The 23,561-nt window shown below is 41.8% G+C and overlaps 1 protein-coding gene across 1 annotated transcript in view; it reads right to left on the bottom strand.

Annotated features, from left to right (window-relative positions):
• Positions 1 to 771: 771 nt before the first annotated feature.
• Positions 772 to 23,561, bottom strand: part of traf4a (tnf receptor-associated factor 4a) — a 41,610-nt gene continuing 18,820 nt past the window's right edge. The window contains exons 2-7 of the mRNA XM_058633858.1: positions 11,819 to 11,870; positions 9,075 to 9,179; positions 8,802 to 8,963; positions 7,531 to 7,692; positions 6,061 to 6,216; positions 772 to 5,465 (exon numbers count right to left, since the gene is read on the bottom strand). Of these exons, the coding sequence (XP_058489841.1) occupies positions 4,833 to 5,465; positions 6,061 to 6,216; positions 7,531 to 7,692; positions 8,802 to 8,963; positions 9,075 to 9,179; positions 11,819 to 11,870 (1,270 nt within the window). The 3' untranslated portion in view covers positions 772 to 4,832. The remainder of the gene's footprint in view (positions 5,466 to 6,060; positions 6,217 to 7,530; positions 7,693 to 8,801; positions 8,964 to 9,074; positions 9,180 to 11,818; positions 11,871 to 23,561) is intronic.

The raw sequence follows: 23,561 nt of genomic DNA, 5'->3' as shown, positions 1-23,561 counted from the left end.
TTTAATTTATTTTTCAAGTGACCCATTTCATTTCTTTAATATTTAGTTAATACTATTCCTTATTGAAAATACTGTCTAGAATTACATTAAAATGCAGACATAATGTCGTTTAATACCTGGTTGATTAAGTTTTTGTATGATTTTCTTACCATTAAGCAGTTATATTTTATCAAATGGAAGGGGGAAAAGAAAATATGGGCCAAAAAAAAAAAGGCATAGTCAGCCATTGGCTGCCCTGATTTCTAAAAATCGGCATTGACCTATTTTTAAGTACTGATACATGAAAGAAAAACCAGATTATGGATTTGAATTCTTCTTCTTCACTTTAAATTTTCACTATGGTTTTCACCTAATAATATATAAATTATATAGCTGTACGTATCAAATAGTGAACTACTACGACTATATTATTACTTATTATTATTATGATTATTTATTACTTCTTTTAGGCAAAAATACTCATTGGTACTTCCGTTTCTGTCAAAACAAACATCTTCATGACTTCCCTACACATTACCAAACTGCTTTATTCTATCCTAATAATATAATATAGGTAAATAGTTCATTTTTGTCATCAAAATAGATTTAGCTGGAAAACAATTAAAACAATGTATTTATGATCAGTAGTGATGCCAAAAAAGCAAATTCCTACTCATGTAGATTTTGAGATGGGACTATTTTATGGATATTAATGTGTATAACAACAAAAATCTATGTATGTGTGCAGAAAACGCTGCTGTAGAAAATATCAACCATCGGAAAAACAATAAATATAATATACGGTATTTTATTTCAATGAAGAAATTGACAAGCACTCATCAGTCGACATAGTAAAACATTTGTGCCGACGGTGAAAATAAAAACAAATCACACGACGGCTCCTTAAAATAAATACTTTTAAGAGGAAATAATACAGACAGGATAACGTGAGGCTCAAACCACACGGACAAACAAAGTATCCAAAATGTCCAAGAGACAAGAGAGGGCGTGAAAAAGTCCCCAAGTCAACCCCGACTCTCCGATCAAAAGTGTTTGTTCGTATAAAACGGCTAAGTATTTTAAAAAATACAAGAATCTTACAAAAAAAAGTTTTGTTTTTGAATCTTCTCGCTTTTTTTTGTTTGTTTTCCTTTTCTTTTTTTCTTAAATCACTGTAAAATATCGGCTGGTTTTATGACAAGAAATCAGGAAATTCTTCCATGTAGAGTAATAAAAAGACAGAATGTGCTTCTGTGTTTTTTTTGTTGTGTTTTTTTGTTGTTTTTTTTTACATTAGTATTCACAAACGTAACAAGTGTCATGTATCGTCCCTCAGATGGTGCTGTGATGTGATGTGATGCACAAACGGGGGTGAATCCAACGTGGCTGATCCCCCCCACAATCCTTGTCACCGCGTTGCTGGAGTTACCATGGTAACCACAAGGTACAGTCAGTCCTGAGACACCCACACCGACCGCTACCTTCAAAACGGTCACTTCACAGCCACAAATTCATTGTATTTATCCGTTACATTAGTGTTCACATTTTCTGTATATGAAACAAACAAACATAAACAACTTTTATCTTTTTTTAAAAAAAGAAGTCAACTTTCAAATGGTCCAACTAAAAAAACGAAAGGGAGAGAGAAAGAGAGAGAGAGAGAGAGAGAGAAATTAGAGAAGAATCACCAGGAGAGGATTTTCAAGAATACAGGTTACAGTACAAAAATGTGGTCCAGGTGGTAGCACATGAAGCATGCACGTGTTTCTGTTGCCCTGCTCACCCTCCCGTCACCCTCATGCGAAGACATACTGTATAAAAAGGCCACATGGCTTTTCCTTCACTATTAAAACTCAGACTGCTTCTGACGTCTGTGTCCGCTCTGCTCATTCGAAGACAGACGAAAGGTGCTTTTTTCCCTCCCCAAACCGATGAGACACGTTTCCCCCGTGTGGAATGGTTTGGTTTGGTACAGAACTGTGTCATTTATTTTGCGTTTCCAGTTTCCATTCTTTGGCACCCTTCCCTTGGGGTACCAAAGTAAAAGGGTACAGTCAGGGTGGAGCCACGACAGTCAGCTGATTGGGCGAAAACGCCACTCCCTTTGCGATCGGTGTAAATATCCCATGGAAGTCAAGGTTGTGTTTGACGTTGTCATCCAGTGTCACACACACCAAGTAAAGTTCTCTAGGCCCTGGTATACCTCCGCACACGTGGATCCAACGCTCACAATTGCGTTGCATTGTGCAAAGAGCGCGATGGGTGCGCATGGACAAACTGAATATCCGCCCCATCTGTAGGTGGAGTATAAGCCCCGCTCACCAAGCAGAAAGACCGTTTACACAACAGAAGAAGTAGTCGCCAAGGATAGTCATTCGAGCCTCGACCTGCTGACCCTCGAACCGGCTGACACCCTGACGGACCTCGAACCAGACGTGTCCAAGGGAGCTGCAGCATTGTTCTCTTCTTCTTCTTTGGTAGGAATGCGTCCTATGCCCTGCATGAAGTGGGATACTACAGGACCCTGACGTGTGAGTATACCGCGTACGTGTGCAGAAGTATAACATGGCCCAGGAAATTACCATTCCAAACCATACCGCACTGTACCAAACCAAACTGTCACACGATGGAAACGCAGCAAATGGAACTCTTCCATAGATACAAAGCCACTGTGAAGTCTGAGTGAACTGACAAAAGTGATGTCACTCCTCTCGTCTAACTCTTGGCAAGACTGCAAATACGTTTTTTTTTCTTCCTCAACTGAAAAAAAAAACCCAGCAAAAAATTACAGCCAGGAGGCCGTTTAGCTTAAAGACTGGAAACAGCTAGCATAGACTTTGTAGCTAGGTACTGGGGCAGTTCCTGTAATTGTTCTTTTTTGGCCAAAACTATGCCAAAGTCCGCACTGTCCGCACACGTTTGAAGCCTGTCAAGTAAAGCATTGGGACAGTTATGTGATTTACAGACAGAGGAATGGAATATCCGTCAGTGCTAGGTGGCAAAAGTGGCTCTTTTAGCAATGAATCTCTTGTATTTATTACCTAAACAACGTGAATTTGCTTACTTTTATCGTATGACCATTTTATTCACACAGAAATGCCGTTGAATTTCTTGAAGTTAGGCTAACGCAACTGCATGTGTACGATCAATAGGACCCAAACCTCTGTACACAGGCTTTGACCTGGAATTTAGAGAGGCAGCCAGTACACAGGAGAAGAACTGTTCTGCTTGCTATAATGATTGGTCGGAAGACTCGGATTGGGGCTCAACATGCTACCAACTAGCTGCCAGCTAAAGTTGCTTTCATCTGTGACATCACAGGTCAATCGGAAAACACCAAATACAAACAAGCTGAAAAAAGGGCGTAGCGCCACCTAGCTTAGCAGAGTCAGACACACTTTGGACAGTCACCGAGTCACTGTGGACAGCAGACTGATTGGTACCTTGATGCTAATGCAGCTTTTGCAGGCGTAAAAGAACAGTTTTATGTTAATTTTCTCCCTTTAAATGCAGATGATTCTTCAGGAACACAATGTTCCCTCTCCCTACACCACAGCTGAGGGGCATGGCCAGAACAGCAGACCATCGTGGGATGTCATCTTACTTTGAAAAGATACTTTGCTTTTTATTTTGCAAATAAGTTTTTAAATTTTGTTGCACATGCAAGTAGGGAAATTTGGCAGTTACTGCATTGGTATCAACGCAACACCCCCGACAGTCGTAGTGGGAGCAATGCTAACAATTTCCCCTATGTTTCCAGTCTTTATCCAAAGCTAAGCTAAATGACAACTGGGTGTAGCTTTATATTTATGCTGCGTTCCATTTGAAGTCAGAATTTGGAATTTCAGAGGTCACATGGTGTTCCTTTATGCGGGAACTTGGAAACTCGGAGCAACCTCACATACCCCGAGTTCAGGATTCCAAAAATGGCTGCCACCATCTTTTACCGTAAATAGCACTTCTGTCACATTTGTTTCACAGTAAATAAGTCGTACACAAAACTGTACTGAAACAATCCTGTACTGTTCAACTTCTATCCGCAGAAATGATGCTACACTATTTCAAATTACCATGTAGAGGTGGTATTGCGAACAATGGCTAGCCCAGCGACGTGTCTCTGTAACGCTGTGAACCCAACTTTCGACGTAAATGGAACGCAGCATGAACCGACAGATAAAAGATGTCACGATTTTCATTTAATACTCATAAAAAACCATGTTCAATCATTGCTTTAACATATAAAAATCACCGAAAAAAACCGGACAACATTGATTTGTTTGTGAACACAAACCTCACGAGAAGTCTTTTGTCAAGGGCTCTGTGTTCGTTCACGGATCAGTGAGAATCAACGGTAAATGAGCATGTAAACAAAAGGCAGTCGGGCTTGGGCTCCCTCTTCATGTGGCTCCAGATAAACCGGGAGCTCTCCAACCTTCTCGCTGCTCTAAGTGCGGAGTCTTAGTGAAGATGTTCACCCTCATTTTTAGATCTTTTCTATAATCTTTAGCATCTGTACTGTGGAACAACAACAACAACAACAACAACAACAACAAAATATAACTTAAGATAAACTCTCTAGGCACTGTTTGATTTCCAAGGCTTTTTTTGTTGTAGATTGTGATAAAAGGTCGGCAAACGGGTAAAAAATTAAAAGAAACCAGAGAGTGGTGGTGCAGACCAAACACTTTCTCCTCTGTGATCCCTCTGAGTCAGCTCACGCAGCCAATGTGGAGAGGCTGTAAGGGCAGAAAGTATCTAAAGGGCAAGTGTGTCGAAGTTCTCAAGGTCAAATGTTCTAGTTCCAGTCTTTAACCTGTCCTTCTCCTTCATAAAAAGAAAACAAACGTAGGAGCTTAAGACATTATCTTCTGGGGGATCTCTATAGAAGCCTTGACGAAGATGCAGTTGTCCCGGACGTAGTTCCTCTTCTTGATCTCCTCGTGCGAGATGAACTTGGGGTAGCCGAAGCCCAGGGTGCTCTCGTCCAGCGAGTTGCGGTTGCTGCAGGGCTTCTGGAAGTTCTTCCAGTTGGGGTCGGGGTTGAAGGTCTCGGTGATGTGCTGGGGTTTGGAAAGCGACGGGTCACTCTGGTCCAGGATGGAGAAAGTCACCTTGTAGGAGAAGGGCCACTCCAGCAGGTTGTCGTACTCTCCGGGCAGCACGCGAATGTAGACGGAGAGGTGGGAACCCTCGCCGCTGCCGTTGCCATTCAGGAAGGCCGACACCTGCAGCTTGTAGCCGTAGCGATGAGTGTAGAAGGGCGGGCTGAAGAACTCGTGGTTGCTCCGGAGTTTGGCCTCCTGGAGTTTGCGCGAGTAGTCGTTGAGTTTCCAGATGAGGACACCGTCGTGACTGACAGACAGCTCCTCCACCTCCCTCCGCAGCTCCAGGATCTCCTGCCGCTGACGACCCACCAGGTTACACATCATGGTCAGGTGAGACTTAGTCGTGTCCTCCAGATGACGACCGATGGCCAGTTTGGGGCACTGCAGGGAGACAGAAAGGAGAATATGTAGACGCTGATGTACATTTCAAACAAAGTTGAACAGACATATTGGCAATATCGTTCAATCTACGTGAGCTTTAGGTAATGACCAAAGAACGAGATCGAGAATACAGGTGGCCGTAATTAGCAGGCTAGCCGGGCTCAGCCTTAGAACTATGTTGAGGAGCTTGGACATCCGGGAGGGGCTAGAACAGCTGCTCCTCCACGTCGAGAGGAGCATCTGGTTAGGATGCCTCCCTGGGGAGGTGTTTCAGGCATGTCCTTCTGGAAGGAGACCCCGGGGCCGACCCAGGACACGCTGGAGGGATTATATCTCTAGGCTGGCCTGGGAACGCCTTGTGATCCCCCCAGAGGAGCTGGTAGAAGTGGCTGTCTGGAGAGGGCTGTCTGGGACCCCAGAAGATTTTTGCAGGTTGACGGAATTGTGTCAACAAAAGTACTTGTTTACTTTTAATGTACAACCATGTCTCAGTTGACGTAGCATCAAAACAATCTCGTAGACATTATTTGAAGTTTGAAACACAACAAATGGTGTCCTTTAACAGAAATCCAGGACACAGTATACTCGGTCTTACCCTGTGTTTGCAGCCGGCATCTTTGAAGGGACAGAGAACGAGTGCACTGCCACAGTTGTCCTTCACGTGGTTTGCCAGGTCTTCGCGGGCGATGTTGGGCGTGCCGCACTGGTTTGGGCATTGGACAGGAAAACGGGGACAGTGGAACTGATGGTTCTGTAGACGGGACACGGATAACGTTAATAACATTAATCAGCAAATAATATGATCATCATCCTTGAGTTTTAGATTATTGGTGGATTATAGGAGACAAGGGCAGAAGCGGCACTTTTAGTGATACATATCTGTCACATTTCAGCCAATATCTTGTGCATTTCTTATCCAAACTATTTCAAAGTCAACACCCCACACACCGATGCCCCGAGTGAGTCACCTGCCAAGTTTGAATCCTGTCAAGCAAACGGTTGCATGACAGTTACATGATTTAGACACAGACATACGTTCGTTGCATTTACAGATAAAGGCGAGGTCACCTTTGGGGAAACTGAAATCCTCCAGAAAATAATCACTGTGATTAATTATTAACGAGAAAATCGCTGCAACCGGGCATAAAATAATAGTTTATTTATTATTTACATTTTTGATCAAGCTTTTGATGAATAAATCAATAATTTATTCAGACACACGTCAACCAAATCATACTACACTTATTCCTGAATAAACCGAATAAACGAGGACAAACAGGCAAAAGTTCTATAAATAAAAAATATGTAATAATAGGATTTGAAATGTTTTGACTCCCAAAAAAGGCAGTAAGAGTTCCGTTAAAGTACCAGATCGATAAGCAGCATCAATAAATGTTCTACGATTAAAATCGTAATGATACTCATCCCTATTGCGTCTCACATCTACACGATAGTCTGGGAGACGTTTGCTTCCACATAAAAGTCGGGAAAGAGAGTTAAAATCATCGCAAACTACCCAGCTGTTACAGTACGACACGTTCGCGCAAACGGACTTTGGATCACCGTAATTACACAACTGTTTGTGCAAACTGTGTTTGTGAAAACTGAGAAGTTGCACGTCAAAGGCGACATGTGGTTATTACGGTGACGTCACAGGAAGCCGGGGGCGAATCAGCGGCAACAAAGACGCTGATTTGCTCCAGCTTCCTGCAACAGCGTGAATGAAATTACCGTAATAACTACACGTCTCTGACGTGCAACGTCTCAGCTTTCAGAAACTGTCGGAATTTTTCCGATGGCACAAGCCGTTGCGTAATTACGGTGATGCAAAGTGCGCTTGCGTGACCGTGTCTGTAACGTCGCGAAGGGTCTCGTACTGTAGCAGCTGGACGTTTGCGATGATTTTATGCTCTTTCTCGAATTTACGTGGAAGCAAACACCTCCAGATTATCGTGTAGCTTAGGTGTTAAAGGGTTATATTCATATAACCACATATAACCTTGTTGCCTTTAACGACGAGACAGAAGTCATAAAATAACTCCTGATAGCTTTATATGTGGCTGACCTGGATGGTGTCAAAGACGAACTCTTTGCCGCAGTACTTGCAGGGCTGCGTGCGTTTGGGACACTCGGCCGTGCCGTGCTGAGGCAGCAGGCGACGCATCATCCTCGCGCCGCACTTGTTCTCGCAGTAGACGCTCTCCTGAGGACACACGCCCTGGTGGTTCTGAGACACAGAAGAGAGAAGAAACAGGTTTTAGAGTTCAGAGGCGTGACTATGATGATGATGATGATTCAAATACAACGGCGGTTTCGCCACCGATGAAGAAACGATTGAAGATGATTTCAGTTCTAACCTCAGTGGATCCTTTGAAAAACAAAACCCAGAAAACACAGAATTGAGATGTAAAATTTGTGCAAGACTTTATGAACTTTAACTTTATGATTTAACTGCTGTTATTTGTGTCTTTTCTCCCTTTAAGTCCAAAGGAACATGATGGTGTTTGTCTTGTGTGTTTCTGTGTTGCATATTTTAAATATTAGTACTTGACTGTTATGTTTAGCCATGATTTATGTCATTTAATTCAATTTAATTTGTGTTTTATTACCTCGTGTGACTTTGTGGTCGTTTTAAAGTGTGTTTTCTGACACATTTACAGAAATTTGAATAAACCAGGGCTGCGACTTCCCTTATTGATTAATCTGTCGATTATTTTCCTCGGTTAATTGATTCATTTATAATTTAATTCATAAAATAGCAGAAAAGGTTGCCAAAATAAAAATATTCACATGAAAATGAAAAAAAACAACCATATTTTTCAGTCATTTTCTGATATTTCAGCTTCTTCAATGTGAATATTTCCTGGTTTCTTTGCTCTTAATAACCACGATTAATCTTGGTTTGTGGATCATCATTATTTCCAGGTTTTGAAAAAACGTTTATGGACCAAACGTTTAATCAATAAACCAAAGATAATACATTGACAGATTAAAATAATCTGGTTTACACCTGGAAAAAAAAGTGGTTTGTATTTGAGGTTTTATTTCTGTGGCAGCTGCAGCAGAAGGATCATGTTTGGTGTTGGATGATAATCCTGACTGTGTAATTCCACTGTGAAAGCCAAAACCTGGATTAATGTAACCTCTGTGAGCGTGTGTTTGTGGCCAGAGGAGGAGAAGTTTTTCCTTCTGCCAACACGTTATTTTAAAAACAGCCAAACAAAGACGGCCTTCACAAACATGTGCGGCGTCGCTCTGGCTCGCTTACATTGGTGAATTAAAAACTGTTTCTCCGTGTGAGAGTGTGTGAGTGCGTGAGAGGGTGTGAGGGTTCACCTCGTAGGCTTCGCCGGTGAACTCGCTGCCGCAGAACTCGCACTTGACCTTGCGTTTGGGGCAGTCGTGCTGCAGGTGGTCGGGCAGGTCGCGGCGCGTCAGCTTGACGGAGCAGCGGTTGGGGCAGGGGATCACGTTGAAGGCGCAGGTGGAGAAGTGACCCTGAGAGGGGAGGAGACGACACAGAGGCTCAGCGGGGGTCGTCGTCGTCGTCGCAATCACACAAGCAAAACAAAAAATAACAAACGAGAGGATAGAATTAAATCCTCTCACCTGGAGCTGCTTCATCTGACCGGTCCAGCGACAGCCCTCCTCACTGTGGATGCAGCGGATGGGCAGAGCCAGGATCTGCTGCTCCAGCTCTGGATCTGGGTAGATCTGAAAAAAAAAAAATCACATCACTTTTAAAACTCTAGGCCCGCGGGCCACATCCAGCATGCTCAACAACTGCATTTGTCCCGCGAGATTATGTCTCTCACACACACAGGATCATCATCGTTTTCCATCACGTCATAGATCCTCAACGTAGGCAGAGTCGTCATAGCAACGGCTGCATGACTGAGTGAGTGAATGAGTGAGAGTGAATGTGGTTAAGCTCAGTGGTTAAGACCGGTACCCTGTGTGCAAAAGACATCATGGTCGCAACTTCAACTCCTGGCAGGTTGTACGCAATTTCCTTGTAAGTCGCTTTGGATAAAAGCGTCTGCTAAATGACATGTAATGTCAAAAAGTGAGTGAGTGAGTGAGTGAGTGAGTGAGACACTGCAGTTACTCGTGAGTTGATGGGACATTTAAGAAGAGTCTGTTTTCTCTTCTCTCAGATGTTCTGAGGATTTACTGATCCGAGTCTCCGCCCACTTCACTGCCACGTGACCAGAGAACTGGTCAAACTAGAAAAGCTATTTCCTCAAAAACAAATAACAGCTTGTGTGTGTGAGAGAGAACACACACAACATCTGTGGATTATTTTCTGGATTAATCCATTAGTTTGGTCCATAAAATATCAAAAAATGTGAAAAGAAAATGTCAATTGTTGTTTTCCAAACCTGAAAATAATGATGTTCCCAAATGTTCTCTTGATTTCTTTTGTTATAGCTAGCAGAAAACATTGGTTTTCTTGTGTTTTATTGCATGGCTGTTACGTTTACCCATATTTTATGTCCTTTCATTTATTTCAGGTGTTATTTTTTTTTTTTTGATGTAATTTATGTGAGCTTTTATGTCTTTAAAATATTATTCTGTACAAAACGTTGCTCCACTGTGGTTGTTTTAAAGTGTTTTACAAATAAAGATGGATTTGGATTGAATTTGGATTAATTATTGAATAAAAACACTCTTTTCTTTACATGTTGCTAGTGTTGCGTTTTATTATTTTATTTTTATTCTAAAAGGAACAAATGTAACACGACAAATCTCCCCCGGAGATTAATAAAATGATCTAATTCTGATTAATTGATTAATCTCTGCAGCCCAACATCGTATTAAAAGTTAATTTGAATTATTATCTGCAATAAAACACTTGTTTCTGCTGTGCCGACACTTTAATACGCTGTTAAAGCTCCGATGTATCTAATATTAAAACATGTTCTCGCTGCCTTAATCAAAAATTCTTTGGGGAGAAACGGAGCGAGGAAAAATCCTCTAAAGCAAAGTGAAAACGCTCGCTCATTGTTCCAGGTTTAAAAATCTGCAGGGAAGCGACAACAATGACCTTTTAATAACTTCGTCACGGGCGGAAACATCAGGGTTTATAGTATCTGATTTAGAGCGTGTTAGTTCACTTTTAATTAGAACACTCATGTTCAGTTCAGTTCACACTTTTTCACGACAGTCCCAGCTCGCCTCGCCTCGACACGGTAGTGTAGAAATAGTAGTGTATATAGTACACTAGTGGGCGGAGTCATCACTGCACGGCTGCATGAAACTGCCATGACTTCTATCTACGAGCAACACACACAAAAACTAGTGACTTGTAAAGCAGTTGTTTTCAGTGTAACTGAATCATTAGAATCAGTTCATTAAAACTATTTGTTCTGTACTTCCTCCATGACCGGAGCACAGACTCCGTCTGAGATACAGCGGCAGGGTTTGCTGTTGCTAAATACACCAGACTCCTCTGTTAAATATTGAGATTTTAGACATTTCCCTGGTAAATGATGGGGATTAACGCACATTTTTAGGATTGTTAAGTCTTTTTGACAGATCTACAGTTCGGCATTGTTCGGCTTGTTTCTTGTGTTGACACTCTGACCAATCAGTAAGGTTGCGTATTGGTTGTGTTTTATCCGATATCGGTGCCTACTCTGTATTGTTTAAACAGTTCCCTTTTATTTCCAGGATCCATAGGCGTCAGATACGGCGGGGACATGTCCCCAGCACTATTTATGATCAAAATTTTGTCCCCACCACTTTAAAAAAGTTTCCTCTGGCTTTGCTCTGCCCAGACATCGTTCACCATCTTTCAGGTCCTATCACGCACGCTCGCGCTCTACCTCCCCGACGCTGCGGGACGAGACGGGCCAGTGGTGCGCCCGGCCCCTCCATGAGAAGGGGGCCTGGATCCCACCTCGGCCGGTGAGTTACACGTGTTGTGTACAGCTTCGCGCGAGTAATGGCATCGGTTGATGCTCGAGGCTGTGATGTCGGTATCAGACACAAAACAAGTGGCATCATCCCATCCGTGGTTACAACTGAGGGCTTTGACCAGTTAATGTGACGTCTGCAAGCACCAAGGTTTCCTCAAACCAGTGTGTGATTGCACTCTTAGTGATCAGCGACCCGGTCACGTTCTCCCCGTGTGTGTGCGTGGGTTTTCTCCAGGTTCTCCGGTTTCCTCCCACAAACCAAAACCATGCAGATTTAGGGATTAGGTCAAATTGGACACTCTAAATTGACCGTAGGTGTGCGAGTGAATGATTGTTTGTCTCTTTGTGGTCCTGTGATGGAGGCTGTGACCCTCATGTGGAGGATAGAGTGGATGGACGGATGGACAGTGTGCGATGAATGTGCAGCAGTACCTTGGCATAGTCCAACGGCAGCTGATCCTCTGGACACTTGAAGACGCCCTCACTGTAACAAAACAGCAGAAAAAAAACACAGTGTGAGGACGCTGAGCCAACTTTTTTTTTTACAAGTCAAGTCATATTTATTTATAAAGCACATTAAAAGCAGCAGAGTTGCGATTACTAACTGTGTCACCAAGTGAGAACAACCATCGTTTTCGATGGTATAGAACAGCAGCAGCGGCACAGCTCTGCCCCAAATCTTCACTTTTAATTTAAGTTTTCTGACTCATCACCACTGTGTGACGTAAAAACACACACACACACACACACACACACACACACACACACACACACACACACACACACACACACTGGCACAATAGAGTCACATCTCTGAGCCTCCGGCTTTGACGACGTCAGATGGACGTTGTCATTCCTCCCTCAGAGGACACAGAGTGAGAAGCTATGATCTGTTTTATGTATACTACATAAGAGGGGGTGATTGCACTGCGTTTACCTTGTTTAATCTGTGTATGTGTGCTCGTTTCACAGTCGAGCGATCAGCGTGCCAGTTCCAGTTTGCTCGAGGCAAATGCAGACAATTTGCTTGTTGTGAAAGTGCGACAGGTTTTTGCTAATTAAAAAAAAAACAAAAAAAACCAACAACTCAACCCTGGTTTTTACAAGACGACGTGGAGCCGCGGCTCGTTAGGGTCAGACCTCTGCCCCGATGTCATCATTAAATATTCACACTTTTAAATAATGGAGGCAGCAGCAGCCATGACGGGTGAGTCTGAGCTTGTGGCTGCAGCAGAAAACACACATACTCACGCAGACCTAAAGGTTAAAGGCCGCCGCACCCTGCTCTCTCAGCATCGGACATAAAATGTCTTTAATTCCATGATATGGGACGAACGTGTAAAAGAACACGGAATGTCGCACAATGAAAGAAGTTCAAATACACTTGAGTGTAACTTCGTCAGCAGTAAAAATTTAAATTAAATAAGAACAAGTGAGAGAGTGCAAAGAACAAGTGAGGGAGCGCAAAGAACAAGTGAGGGAGGGGAGAGAACAAGTGAGGGAGTGCAAAGAACAAGTGAGGGAGCGCAAAGAACAAGTGAGGGAGTGCACAGAACAAGTGAGGGAGAGGAGAGAACAAGTGAGAGAGCGCAAAGAACAAGTGAGGGAGCGCAAAGAACAAGTGAGGGAGAGCAAAGAACAAGTGAGGGAGAGGAGAGAACAAGTGAGAGAGCGCAAAGAACAAGTGAGGGAGCGCAAAGAACAAGTGAGGGAGTGCACAGAACAAGTGAGGGAGAGGAGAGAACAAGTGAGGGAGTGCACAGAACAAGTGAGGGAATGCAAAGAACAAGTGAGGGAGAGGAGAGAACAAGTGAGAGAGCGCAAAGAACAAGTGAGGGAGTGCAAAGAATAATGGAGGGAGAGGAGAGAACAAGTGAGGGAGAGGAGAGAACAAGTGAGGGAGTGCAAAGATCAAGTGAGGGAGTGCAAAGAACAAGTGAGAGAGCGCAAAGAACAAGTGATGGAGTGCAAAGAACAAGTGAGGGAGTGCAAAGAACAAGTGAGGGAGTGCAAAGAGCTCTGTCCTTGTTCCTTTAACCTTGTTTCCTATTTCACTGTTTTTATTTTGTGAGTGTCAAAGTGTGGAATGTGTTATTAGTATTTTATTTATTGTTCAGTCGTGTCAAAGAAAAAGTCTATATAAATATTACACATAATGTGCTCTAACTTTGTCTTGCACGTGAAAACTAAGCCACAGCAAAGACGCACAGACGCACGCTTTGTTTGCCCACGTCTCAAAATCCCCTGAAGCTCGAACTGACCTCGCATGCATGAAGGCCTCTGTAACCCTGACCGTGTTTCTTTAATATGATGTCTGGACTAATTACGGCGTGCTAACATGAAGTGTTTGCCTCGCTGGGCACTTTGGTACGGTTCGTGTCACGTGACTTTGGCGACATGTGACACAGTGCATGTGCACTTTGCCCCGTCGACCCAGCTGCTGTGAAAATGTAAAGGAGGAGGATGGAGGTGGGGGAGGGGGCGCAGAGGCTTGGCCTGAGGCTGAGGGAGGGAGGGAGGGAGGTTAATGCATGACGAGACAACAGTCATTCTCCTGCATTAGGGTCACTGTGTCGGCAGTGAGGCGGAGCGCAGTTAACAAACCACAGCGGGCTGTAAAATAAAAGAGGATCAATCGATTACAGGCTCCAAGTTTCAGTTTTTAGTATGAATACATTACATTAAAGCTGATACTTAAGTATTTTACCAGAAAATTACTATGGTACAAGTGGAGGTCACTTATTTCATAATATTACTTAAGTAAAAACTCTTAAAGTTTATGACATTTATTGCACTTAAGTATCACTGAAGTCATTTTCTGATATATAATGTGCTTAAGTTTTAGAAGTAAAAGTCTTAAAAAAAAAGAGTGAGGAGGATTGAGCCATGGTGGCTCAGTGGTACGGTGAGTTGTCTTTCAACTTTTCAATTCCTGGCTTCGCTTGTATACATGAGTCCTTGGGCAAAGACACTTAACCCCATGTGGCAGCGTGTGAATGTGAGTGAGTGAGTAAGTGTGTAAGTGTGTGAAACAAAGATAGAGTAAAAGTACAAGTTGCTGGAAATATAAATAACAAAGTACAGACAGATGAATTTTGTACTCAAGTACAAAGTATTTGTACTTTGTTACTTTACAACGATGCCGAGAGTCAAGTCAGCATCTCATGAGGAATCACTGAGGAATCATTTACAGAGCTCGTCATCATCACTGTGGAATCATCTACCACTGAAGATGTAGAAAAATCAAGAGATACAGCGAGAGGAGATGGGAAGCGACACTCTCTGAGCTTTAGGAGACGACGAGGACGGCCACGGGCCTCCGTTCAGCTCGGTCCCCTGAATCTGACGCACAGGGAGGTGGACAGGCGAAAAAGAGCCGAGTCATAGACTGTCAGGATCATTTATTCTCCCGCAGCCACACACATTCATGTGTGCTAATACTTGTGAGACAAACACGCTGAGGCTCAGCGACATCACATTAGCAGTGAAAGGTTGGGTGCGTGGATGCGTGACTCGCATTCAGTCCAATCTCATCCACCGTCAGCGACGTCGACGGTTTCTCTGACGCGTGACGAGTTTGGAGGAGAGATGAACGGCACAAAAATAACTGAATCTCACAAATGATATTGTTCTAGATTTGTGAATTTATGCGTGTTTTTGTAAGAAAACAAGTGCAAAATGTGCACGTGTGTATTTTATTATGAGTCAAAATGTTAAATCCTTCTTTTGTCTTTATTATTTACTGTTTTTAACTCTTTGTTTTTTTTGTTATACTGATGACTTTAAGAGCCAGAATCCAGAAGATCCAAAACCTTGAATGTTGAAAACCTTTAAGCTAATTGCTAACAAAAGCATTTTTTGTGAGTCTCTGGATTAGCCGACAAACTGTAGCATGATAAACCAAAGTAAGCTAGCATGTTAAGGAATATACATAGAAACGTTAGCAAAGTTGGAATGCCAACAGTAGCATACTGAGGCTAACAAGCTAAACATATATGTTAAGATTGTGATAACCTAAGTATGCTAATTTCAGCACTTAGAAAAAAAAAGTTAGCCGTTAGCATAGCTGTGGACGATTTCATAAAAATATCTTTTTGATTTTTCTATTAATTGATTACTATTAAATATTTAAAGGCAAACACTGTCTGACTTACTAGTTAAACTATATTTTGGATTGTTAATACAGTAGCGAAAAACATTATTGAAATTTATCTCCATTATATAAATAAAAATGATATATTTTATAAATATATAGTGTGGGGCCAACAAAACAAGATTAGCTATGAAAACAAGGTGCCGCCCTAACAGTTAAGATAAAAGATAAACACATAAATAACATCAACCCTAAAGGGTAAAACATCTTTAAACATCATGGCAAGTGGGAACTTGTCACTTTTGAAACATGTTTCTCACAAATGTTTTGTCGATTACAGAACTTTGACCACAGTTCACACCCATGATCATCTGAGTGTTTGTGAGCAGTCTTGTGTGTCACAGGGGAGCGGGGTTACGTTTGGACAGCAGACTGAATAACGCAACCGTCTCATCAAAGTTTCATCACCTCCTCGTGTCCACTGATGCTGTGAGGGCAGAGGAGGATCCACAGCTGCTCGACTGCAGAGATGTCAACTCTGTAAAATCACCTCAAATTCACCCACAGACCAGGATACAAACTAGAACTGCAACTTACAAATTATATTCATAATTGAGGCATCTGTTGAATAAAACGTTTTATTTTCATATAAATATAGCTGAACAAATGACAAACTAATTAAGCATGGATTACATTTTTGAATTGTTGTCTTAATCCGACTAAGACTAGCTCGATTTTGTGTGCACAAACTTGGCCAATAAAGTTGATCTTAGACGGACTAACGTGTTAACATGACATTAAGAAAACCGTATTCTTGCCTTAGTCCGACTAAAACTAGTTTGGTTTAAGTCGGACTACTGTCTTTACATGACATTAAAAGGAAACTGAATTCTTATCTTAGTCCGACTAAGTCTAGCTCAATTTTAGTCAGACCAAGGTGTTTACATGACATTTAGAAAACCAAATATTATCTTAGTCCGACTAAGACTAGCTAAATTTTAGTCAGACTTACTTATTGTCTTAGTCCGACTGATTTTAATCTGACTACTATGAATTATTCTCTGACTAAAACTGGACTTTTAACATGCACGTAAACGCACTGACTGATGAAAGTCAGGGCAAGGATTTTCTTTATGAGAGTGATAACGAGGTGAAACGGAGACCGAAAGTAAGTGTTAATGGAACTTTTCTTTCCCAGCTGATTTTCCTCAACAGTTTTTACACAAGTGCCATAAAAGAGCTAAACTCATCAACAATATCATCCATTCATTCAGCCGATACCAGGAGAACGAGCGCCACAACATGCTTGGTCACTCTGCAAACATGGTTCCTGACGGGCAGAAGATGAGAAGTACAAATCCATCAGGTTTAATCTCACTCTTGCTGAGCGGAGGGATGTTTTTTTTTTTAAAGCTACAGTTACCGGGCTGGAGGCCACACAGTGAGGACCTGATGTTGACAGGCTGCCTCCTCACAAACCAGGACCGTGGAGTAACCTTGAAACCCCAACAGAGAGACTCCTAAACAAACATGCCTGTGTTTGCAAAGGTAGCGAGCTGGAACTTCCAGAACACACTGAACAAACTAAATCAAAAGCATGAGGACGTTTGGAGAGTCCAAGTGTCTGTGTGTGACACATTAACAATCCAAACAAACCTCTGTCCAACCAGGTGTTTTCTCAATGACTCCGATAGCAATCGGAGCCTTGAGAGAACAACCACTTATCTCCCACTTGAGATTCCCCCCCCACGCCGGCTTTTATGTTCATCCAGCGTGCTAAAACCCTTTTGTCTTTTCAAGTTATATCCCAGATTAACTTTTATATATGCAAACAAACCGTTAAATTCCTCCCAGTGCCCTCCACGCAGTCTTTGACTCTCACAGATGGAGCCAAACTCCCTCCGTCTCCTCTCAGGAAGTTGGCAGAAAACGGGAATTTTGTTTTACCTCAGATAGAGTTCCTATAATCCCCCCCAAATCCATCTGGTTTGGGGTTTATGTGTTTAAGACTGCATGCAGGCATGACTTCCTTCTTTCTCAGCCTTGCATTTTTTTTCCCAATGGCAGTGGGTACAGATTATTAAAAGACTTCCATCTTCCATCACCATCATCATCATGAGACAGTGATGTTTTGAGTATTCCACATTCCTACAATCCGAAAAATTACAATCCGACTCTGCAAAAAACAACATGATCAGATTTAATTTGACACGTTTAGCCTCTCAGATTATATAAATTGCAACATTTAAAGTTTAAATTTAAAGAAAACTCTTGTTCGGCAAGAAAAATGTTTTTTTTATTTTTTTTAATTTGAACTTAAATTTGAAATTAGCCGTTTCCGCCATTTTCCAGATTTTGTGCTAAGCTAACAGCAATGTTGCCTTTCTACTAACTTACTCTTTTTGGCTGTTATTAGCTTGAGCAGAAAGCAAATGTAGTAAAAGTACACCATTCATGTAGGAAATGTAGTACAACTACACATTTCCTAAAACCCGGGGAATTTTTTACTACGTTTCCTACATAAAATTGTGTACTTTTACTACATTACCTAAAACTTATGTAGTTTTATTTCATTCCTACATAAATGGTGTACTTTCACAACATGTCATAAATAAATGGTGTTGTTTTACAACATTTCCTAAAAACTTGTATTTTTACTACATTTCCTACATAAATTGTATTTCCCTCACAGCTGACTCTTAAAAATGAAGCAACACTGATTTACTGACGCATGTCCACATGCAAGATTGCAAAACGTTACCAGATCGTCGTTGTTCGACAAGAGAAAGAAATGACTGCGAGTTTGTTCTGTACCATAATTAAAATCATACACATGACATGTGACTTTGTACAGTTACTGCCACTTTAATTACGGAAACTTTGCAAACAGAAAGCAGAGACTCTTTACTCCGGAGATTGTTTTTATGCACATGGAGTTTTTGACCACAGCCCACAATTTGTCTTAATTTCTTCCAAATGAATAAAAAAAAAAAGCTGCTTACAAGCAACAGAAATGGAGGCATTTCTGCTGCACACAGCATTTAAGATAGGTTTTCCTCAAAGTACTGATCAAATGCAATATGACATTTAAATGAGTTGATCGTGACAGGGTGGAAGTATGAAGGAATTCACTGGCCTTAAAATCTTATAACTCTTCAGACGTTAATATCATGAATGAATGGAGTTTATAAAGCAGCAGAAGGTCTTTGTTCTGCTCTCACTCTTATGACAGGCTGAATTCACGCCTCCCTGTGAGTTTCCGCGGGCTCCATAAATAAAAAGGAGGCTGGAACTGGGGCGGAGCGTCCACCTGTGGAACCTGATCCGCCGCGAGTGCAGTGGAGAGCTCCTGTCGCCAGTGGCTGATCCGGCTTTCAGAAGAGCTTCCCACAGCCCTTTCATTTGTCTGGATGAGGGCGGAGCAGGTCTTATTTTCACAGTGTGTGTGTGTGTGTGTGATGACACACCTGCCCACAGGTGGATGATCCGCTCCTTCACAAGCGCTCAGTGTGGGACGATCACACACACAGACGCGGTCTGTGACAGCTTCTTGTGTGGGATTCGAGACCTGCGAGATAAAACTGTCTGTACCTGGAGATTAAGACTTTTTTCTCTGCTACACCGAAGAAGAAGAAAGTAATATTTAAATCCACAAACGAGCCAGGCCTTATTATTATTTTTTTTACCATGAAGAAATGAATGTCCAACTGTAGTTAGCAGTTAAAAAGACTTAAAAATCCTACTCATTTCAAATTCTACTTATAGTTCCAAAATCTACTTATATTTCCAAACTCTACTTATAGTCCTAAATTTGACTTATAATTCCAAATTTCACTTATAGTTTCAAATTTTAGATCAAAGTTAAAAAGACTTAAAAATGTTCCTTTGTGATCTCCAACATTTAGCAAAGGAAATGTGTAAAATATATTATTACAATATTAAGCTTGTATTTATTGTAAAAAAAAAAATGATTGTCTTGCCCTATACACATTTCATTCTACAGACTGAAGGGAACATCTTTGTTTCTCACAGATCTGCACAAATGATCACCCAGGAATCTGCAATTCGTTCTATTTTGTTAGCAATCTGAATGTTTTTTTTCCTCCCAGAATGTCTCCACATTTGACATGAAGGCGTCATATTGTAACATTTTCTTGTCAATAGTGTCGACAGGTGCACACCTGTCCAGAATAAGACACCTGTAAAATCCCATGTGACGGCGTGTGCTGGTCATGAAACAGCCTGTGGCAGCTGTTTCCTTATGAAGTAACAAAGGCCGACAGTCTGCAGGTCACGCTCGCCAACGACACGGGAATAAACGACATCTAACCACATGTCTGACAGAGTGAGAAGAAGAAGAAGAAAAAAAAGACAGGCGGAAAATATTTCAGCTTCAAAACTGAATCAGAGAAATTCAGGTTAGTGTAACAATTTCTGGCTTGAAAAACAACGTGTTTTATCGTGAAGCTTTGCCAAAATCAGGAGGGAAAAAATGATGCAAGAGGAAGAAAAGCATTACTACGAGAGTGTGCATGTGCATGTGTGTGGGTGGATGTCTGGCCTCCTTCCCTGGCTTCATGTCCAGAGCCTCATGTTACACAAACATGGACCAAGATAGAAAAACCACAGAAAGAACGGTTTTACTACAAGCCACAATGAAGCTACATACAGCAACTTTAACTTAACTGAACACTGACTCTTTAAGTTATCACAATTATATTTAAATAACGACTTTCTCAACAAACTAAAAATGTATTCAGTTATGATGATTGCTTTGTTTCTTTGGAGCAAAGAAACCTGAGAATATTCACATTTAAGTAAGTGATTAATGAGTTAATGAGTATTGGCCACTGTGATATCGGTAGATACTCGAGTTTGTGATATCGGTAGATACTCGAGTTTGTGATATCAGTAGATACTTGAGTTTTTCATATGATTATTGCTAGATACTCGAGTTTGTGATATCGGTAGATACTTGAGTTTTTCATATCATTATTGCTAGATACTCAAGTTTGTGATATCGGTAGATACTTGAGTTTTTCATTTCATTATTGCTAGATACTCGAGTTTGTGATATCGGTAGATACTTGAGTTTGTGATATCTGTAGATACTCGAGATTTTGATATCGGTATCGGTAGATACTCAAGTTTGTGATATCGGTATCGGTAGATACTCAAGTTTGTGATATCGGTAGACACTCAAGTTTTGGATATCGGTAGACACTCGAGTTTGTGATATCGGTAGATACTCGAGTTTGTGATATCACTAGATACTCAAGTTTGTGATATCAGTATCGGGAGATACTCAAGTTTGTGATATCGGTATGGGACAGGAAAACATCTAACTACGTGTCTGACGGAGTGGGAAGAAGAAGAAGAAGAACATGAAAACATGATTTCCTTCCATCCCTAGAAAATACAAATCCACTTAGCTTTACAAAAAGATATAGAGCAGGAAAAGCGTAGATAACCTCACCCCGACTGTTAAACCCTACTTGATGATACCCATCTCGGTTCGCAGTTCACCTCAGTGACGCCTCAGTGATTTCTCACATGAAGCCGTCAAAGGTTAATAAAACCTCCGTTTGTCTTGGTTTAAGTAACAAAAACCCTTTATAGTGAAGTGTACGTCACTTAATCTGAGCACCTCTTTCGTTTGACTTGTAGATATATCTCTTTTTAATGTGTTTCCATCTGCTGGGAGGCCATTATATGTTTATGGACTATGACTGTGCTGCAAGATTATTGTTTCTTTCTTTCTTTTTTAATGGGAGTAATCATTCAGCAGGAAGACGACACCGTTCCACCAGGCTATGTTCTCTGCTGAGATGCTGGAGGCAAGAAATACTTCAAAATACAGAGATCCATGTGTTAAGATCTTCACTGTCATTTTTGTCGTTAATATTTAGCAATGGATCAGTGTATACAGACCAGTACTGGACCTCCACCAACCGTTTTCATCATCATCATCATCATCATCATCATCATCATCATCAGATAAACAAATAACAGCAAATGTAATAAAACGCTGTGGGTTCTTTCGTTTTCCTGCTGGATTTTCATCCCCTCAGATTATTATACGATGTGTGCAGAAGGTGCAGGAAAAATCAATCCACTTTCATTGACTCCTGCTGGTCTGGCGCGCAGGCGTAGAGTGTTTGTGTGTGTGTGCGTCTGTGTGTGTGTGTGTGTGGGGGGGGGGGGGGTTAGTCCATCCATCCCATCATCAACTGTATCTGTAATCCGAAGCTGAGCTCATGCATGTACGAGTGTCGTCACTCTCACACACGCAGTAAACAGCGATGGCAACATGAAAGAGCTGCTTTAACGTTTGATGTGGTTGAAGGGCGGTTTGTGAGAGGGTGAGGTGGGCGGAGGTCTGCGTCCGCAGATCAATGAATGTCCTGAGCTCGTTTAACACGTCGCACTTGCGAGATGGAGAAAAAGAAGCAGCAGCAGCAGCAGCTACTGGTCTGTGAAAATGTGTTAAAGGCTGCACGTCAGGTGTGAAACACCCTCATCTGCATTTTACTACACTCTCACACGTCTGTGGCGATCCAGGCCTCGTCCACACCAAAACACAACTCTACCGACCCCATCTTCGTCCTTGTTCTTTAACAGTAAACATGGTATCATGTCAAGAAATGTCTTCGTACAAACAGAACCAGTACTGTATATGCCAGGCCTGTAAGAAAACATTACATTATTCTTTTCCTGCAGTTTGAGGTTGCATTTCTTGAACAAACCAAACAACAACAATAAAGACAGCAAAGACGAAGATGGCATCAATGCAAGACCAAGCAAGAAGTGCCTACACGAAAACACAAGGGGGGGATGGTGCTTTTCTGATTTTTCTTTACATTTTTACAGTCTGCACACAGACGTGAAGATACGGTGGCTGTATGTGTGAGATTTTCATTTTTATCCGTCCGACATCTAATCCAAGTGATTTTGACTAATATCGGGGCTGATACCGAAACTGTATTGCCAGGCCTGTCTGTATGTGGCGCTGCAATACTGTGTACAAACGATCATGATAGGGCCCTCACGTCCCCAACGCAAGTGGGGAAGTGCAGCAGTTCCCTGACCTCACTTTTGAATCCGCAAACAACCTTTTTGCCTTTGATGTGTCTCGCTCATTTACGTAGGGTGCAAATCGCCAAGATTCCAAATGGCGGACTTCCTGCCTGAGTTCATCTTCCCACCAAGTTTTGGGAAATTCGGTGAAACTCAATGTATGCTGAAGTCATAGGGCACTTCCTGTTTCGTGGCGAATGGTCAAAATTCGCCAAAACGCCGAGAGCTGCTGTGGCCGTGCCGTTTTGAATCCGCAAATCCTTGTGTTCACCTTTAATGTGTCGAGTACAAATTGGCAGGTTTTTTTATGTCGGCATGACAAACACTCTCGGACAAGTTCAATCATTTACGTAGAGTGCAAATCGCCTAAATGGACACCAAGATTCCAAATGGCCGACTTTGTGTTGAGTTGAGGCCATGGTTATGGTTGACTTTTTGTTCGTCTTGGTCTAGAACATCTTCCCACCAAGTTATGTGGAACTCAATTTTGCCTCTGTTTTCACGTTAGGGGGCGCTATAGAGCCCTCAAGCAACGCACAGGTCAAGAGTTTATATGCACGTTAACGACCACAAAAATGGCCGCAGAGCCATGGATGTAATAATAATCTGAAGGATAAAAATAGGTTCCTCACACAAATTCGTGCCAGGAGCCATTTTTGGGTCCCTGCCATTTGTGGCTCGGGCCCTAATAATAAAAATAATAATAATTATAAGAAGATGATGACAACAAAGAGAGGTGGGGCTGTGACATACAAATGGTTGCAGATTCTCCTTGAATCATTCTCATGTGAACGAACCCTCAAGCGCTGCGAAAGAACACGAAGAGTGATGAAGTGTTACTCAGCAACTTGCCCCCATTTGAAGCTGTAAAAAAATGCTATAAATTTCTCCAGGCACGTGTGATTTTTTTTTTTTTTGCAGTGGTAATCACAGATGGATGGTCTAATTTTAGCTCAGCTTATAAAAGGCACATTTCCTCTCAAAAAATGTGATCTGCGCTGACGC

The sequence above is a fragment of the Solea solea genome, chromosome 7 (assembly GCF_958295425.1).
Source record: "Solea solea chromosome 7, fSolSol10.1, whole genome shotgun sequence".
Taxonomy (NCBI): domain Eukaryota; kingdom Metazoa; phylum Chordata; class Actinopteri; order Pleuronectiformes; family Soleidae; genus Solea; species Solea solea.
This window is presented reverse-complemented; position numbering and strand designations above follow the sequence as displayed.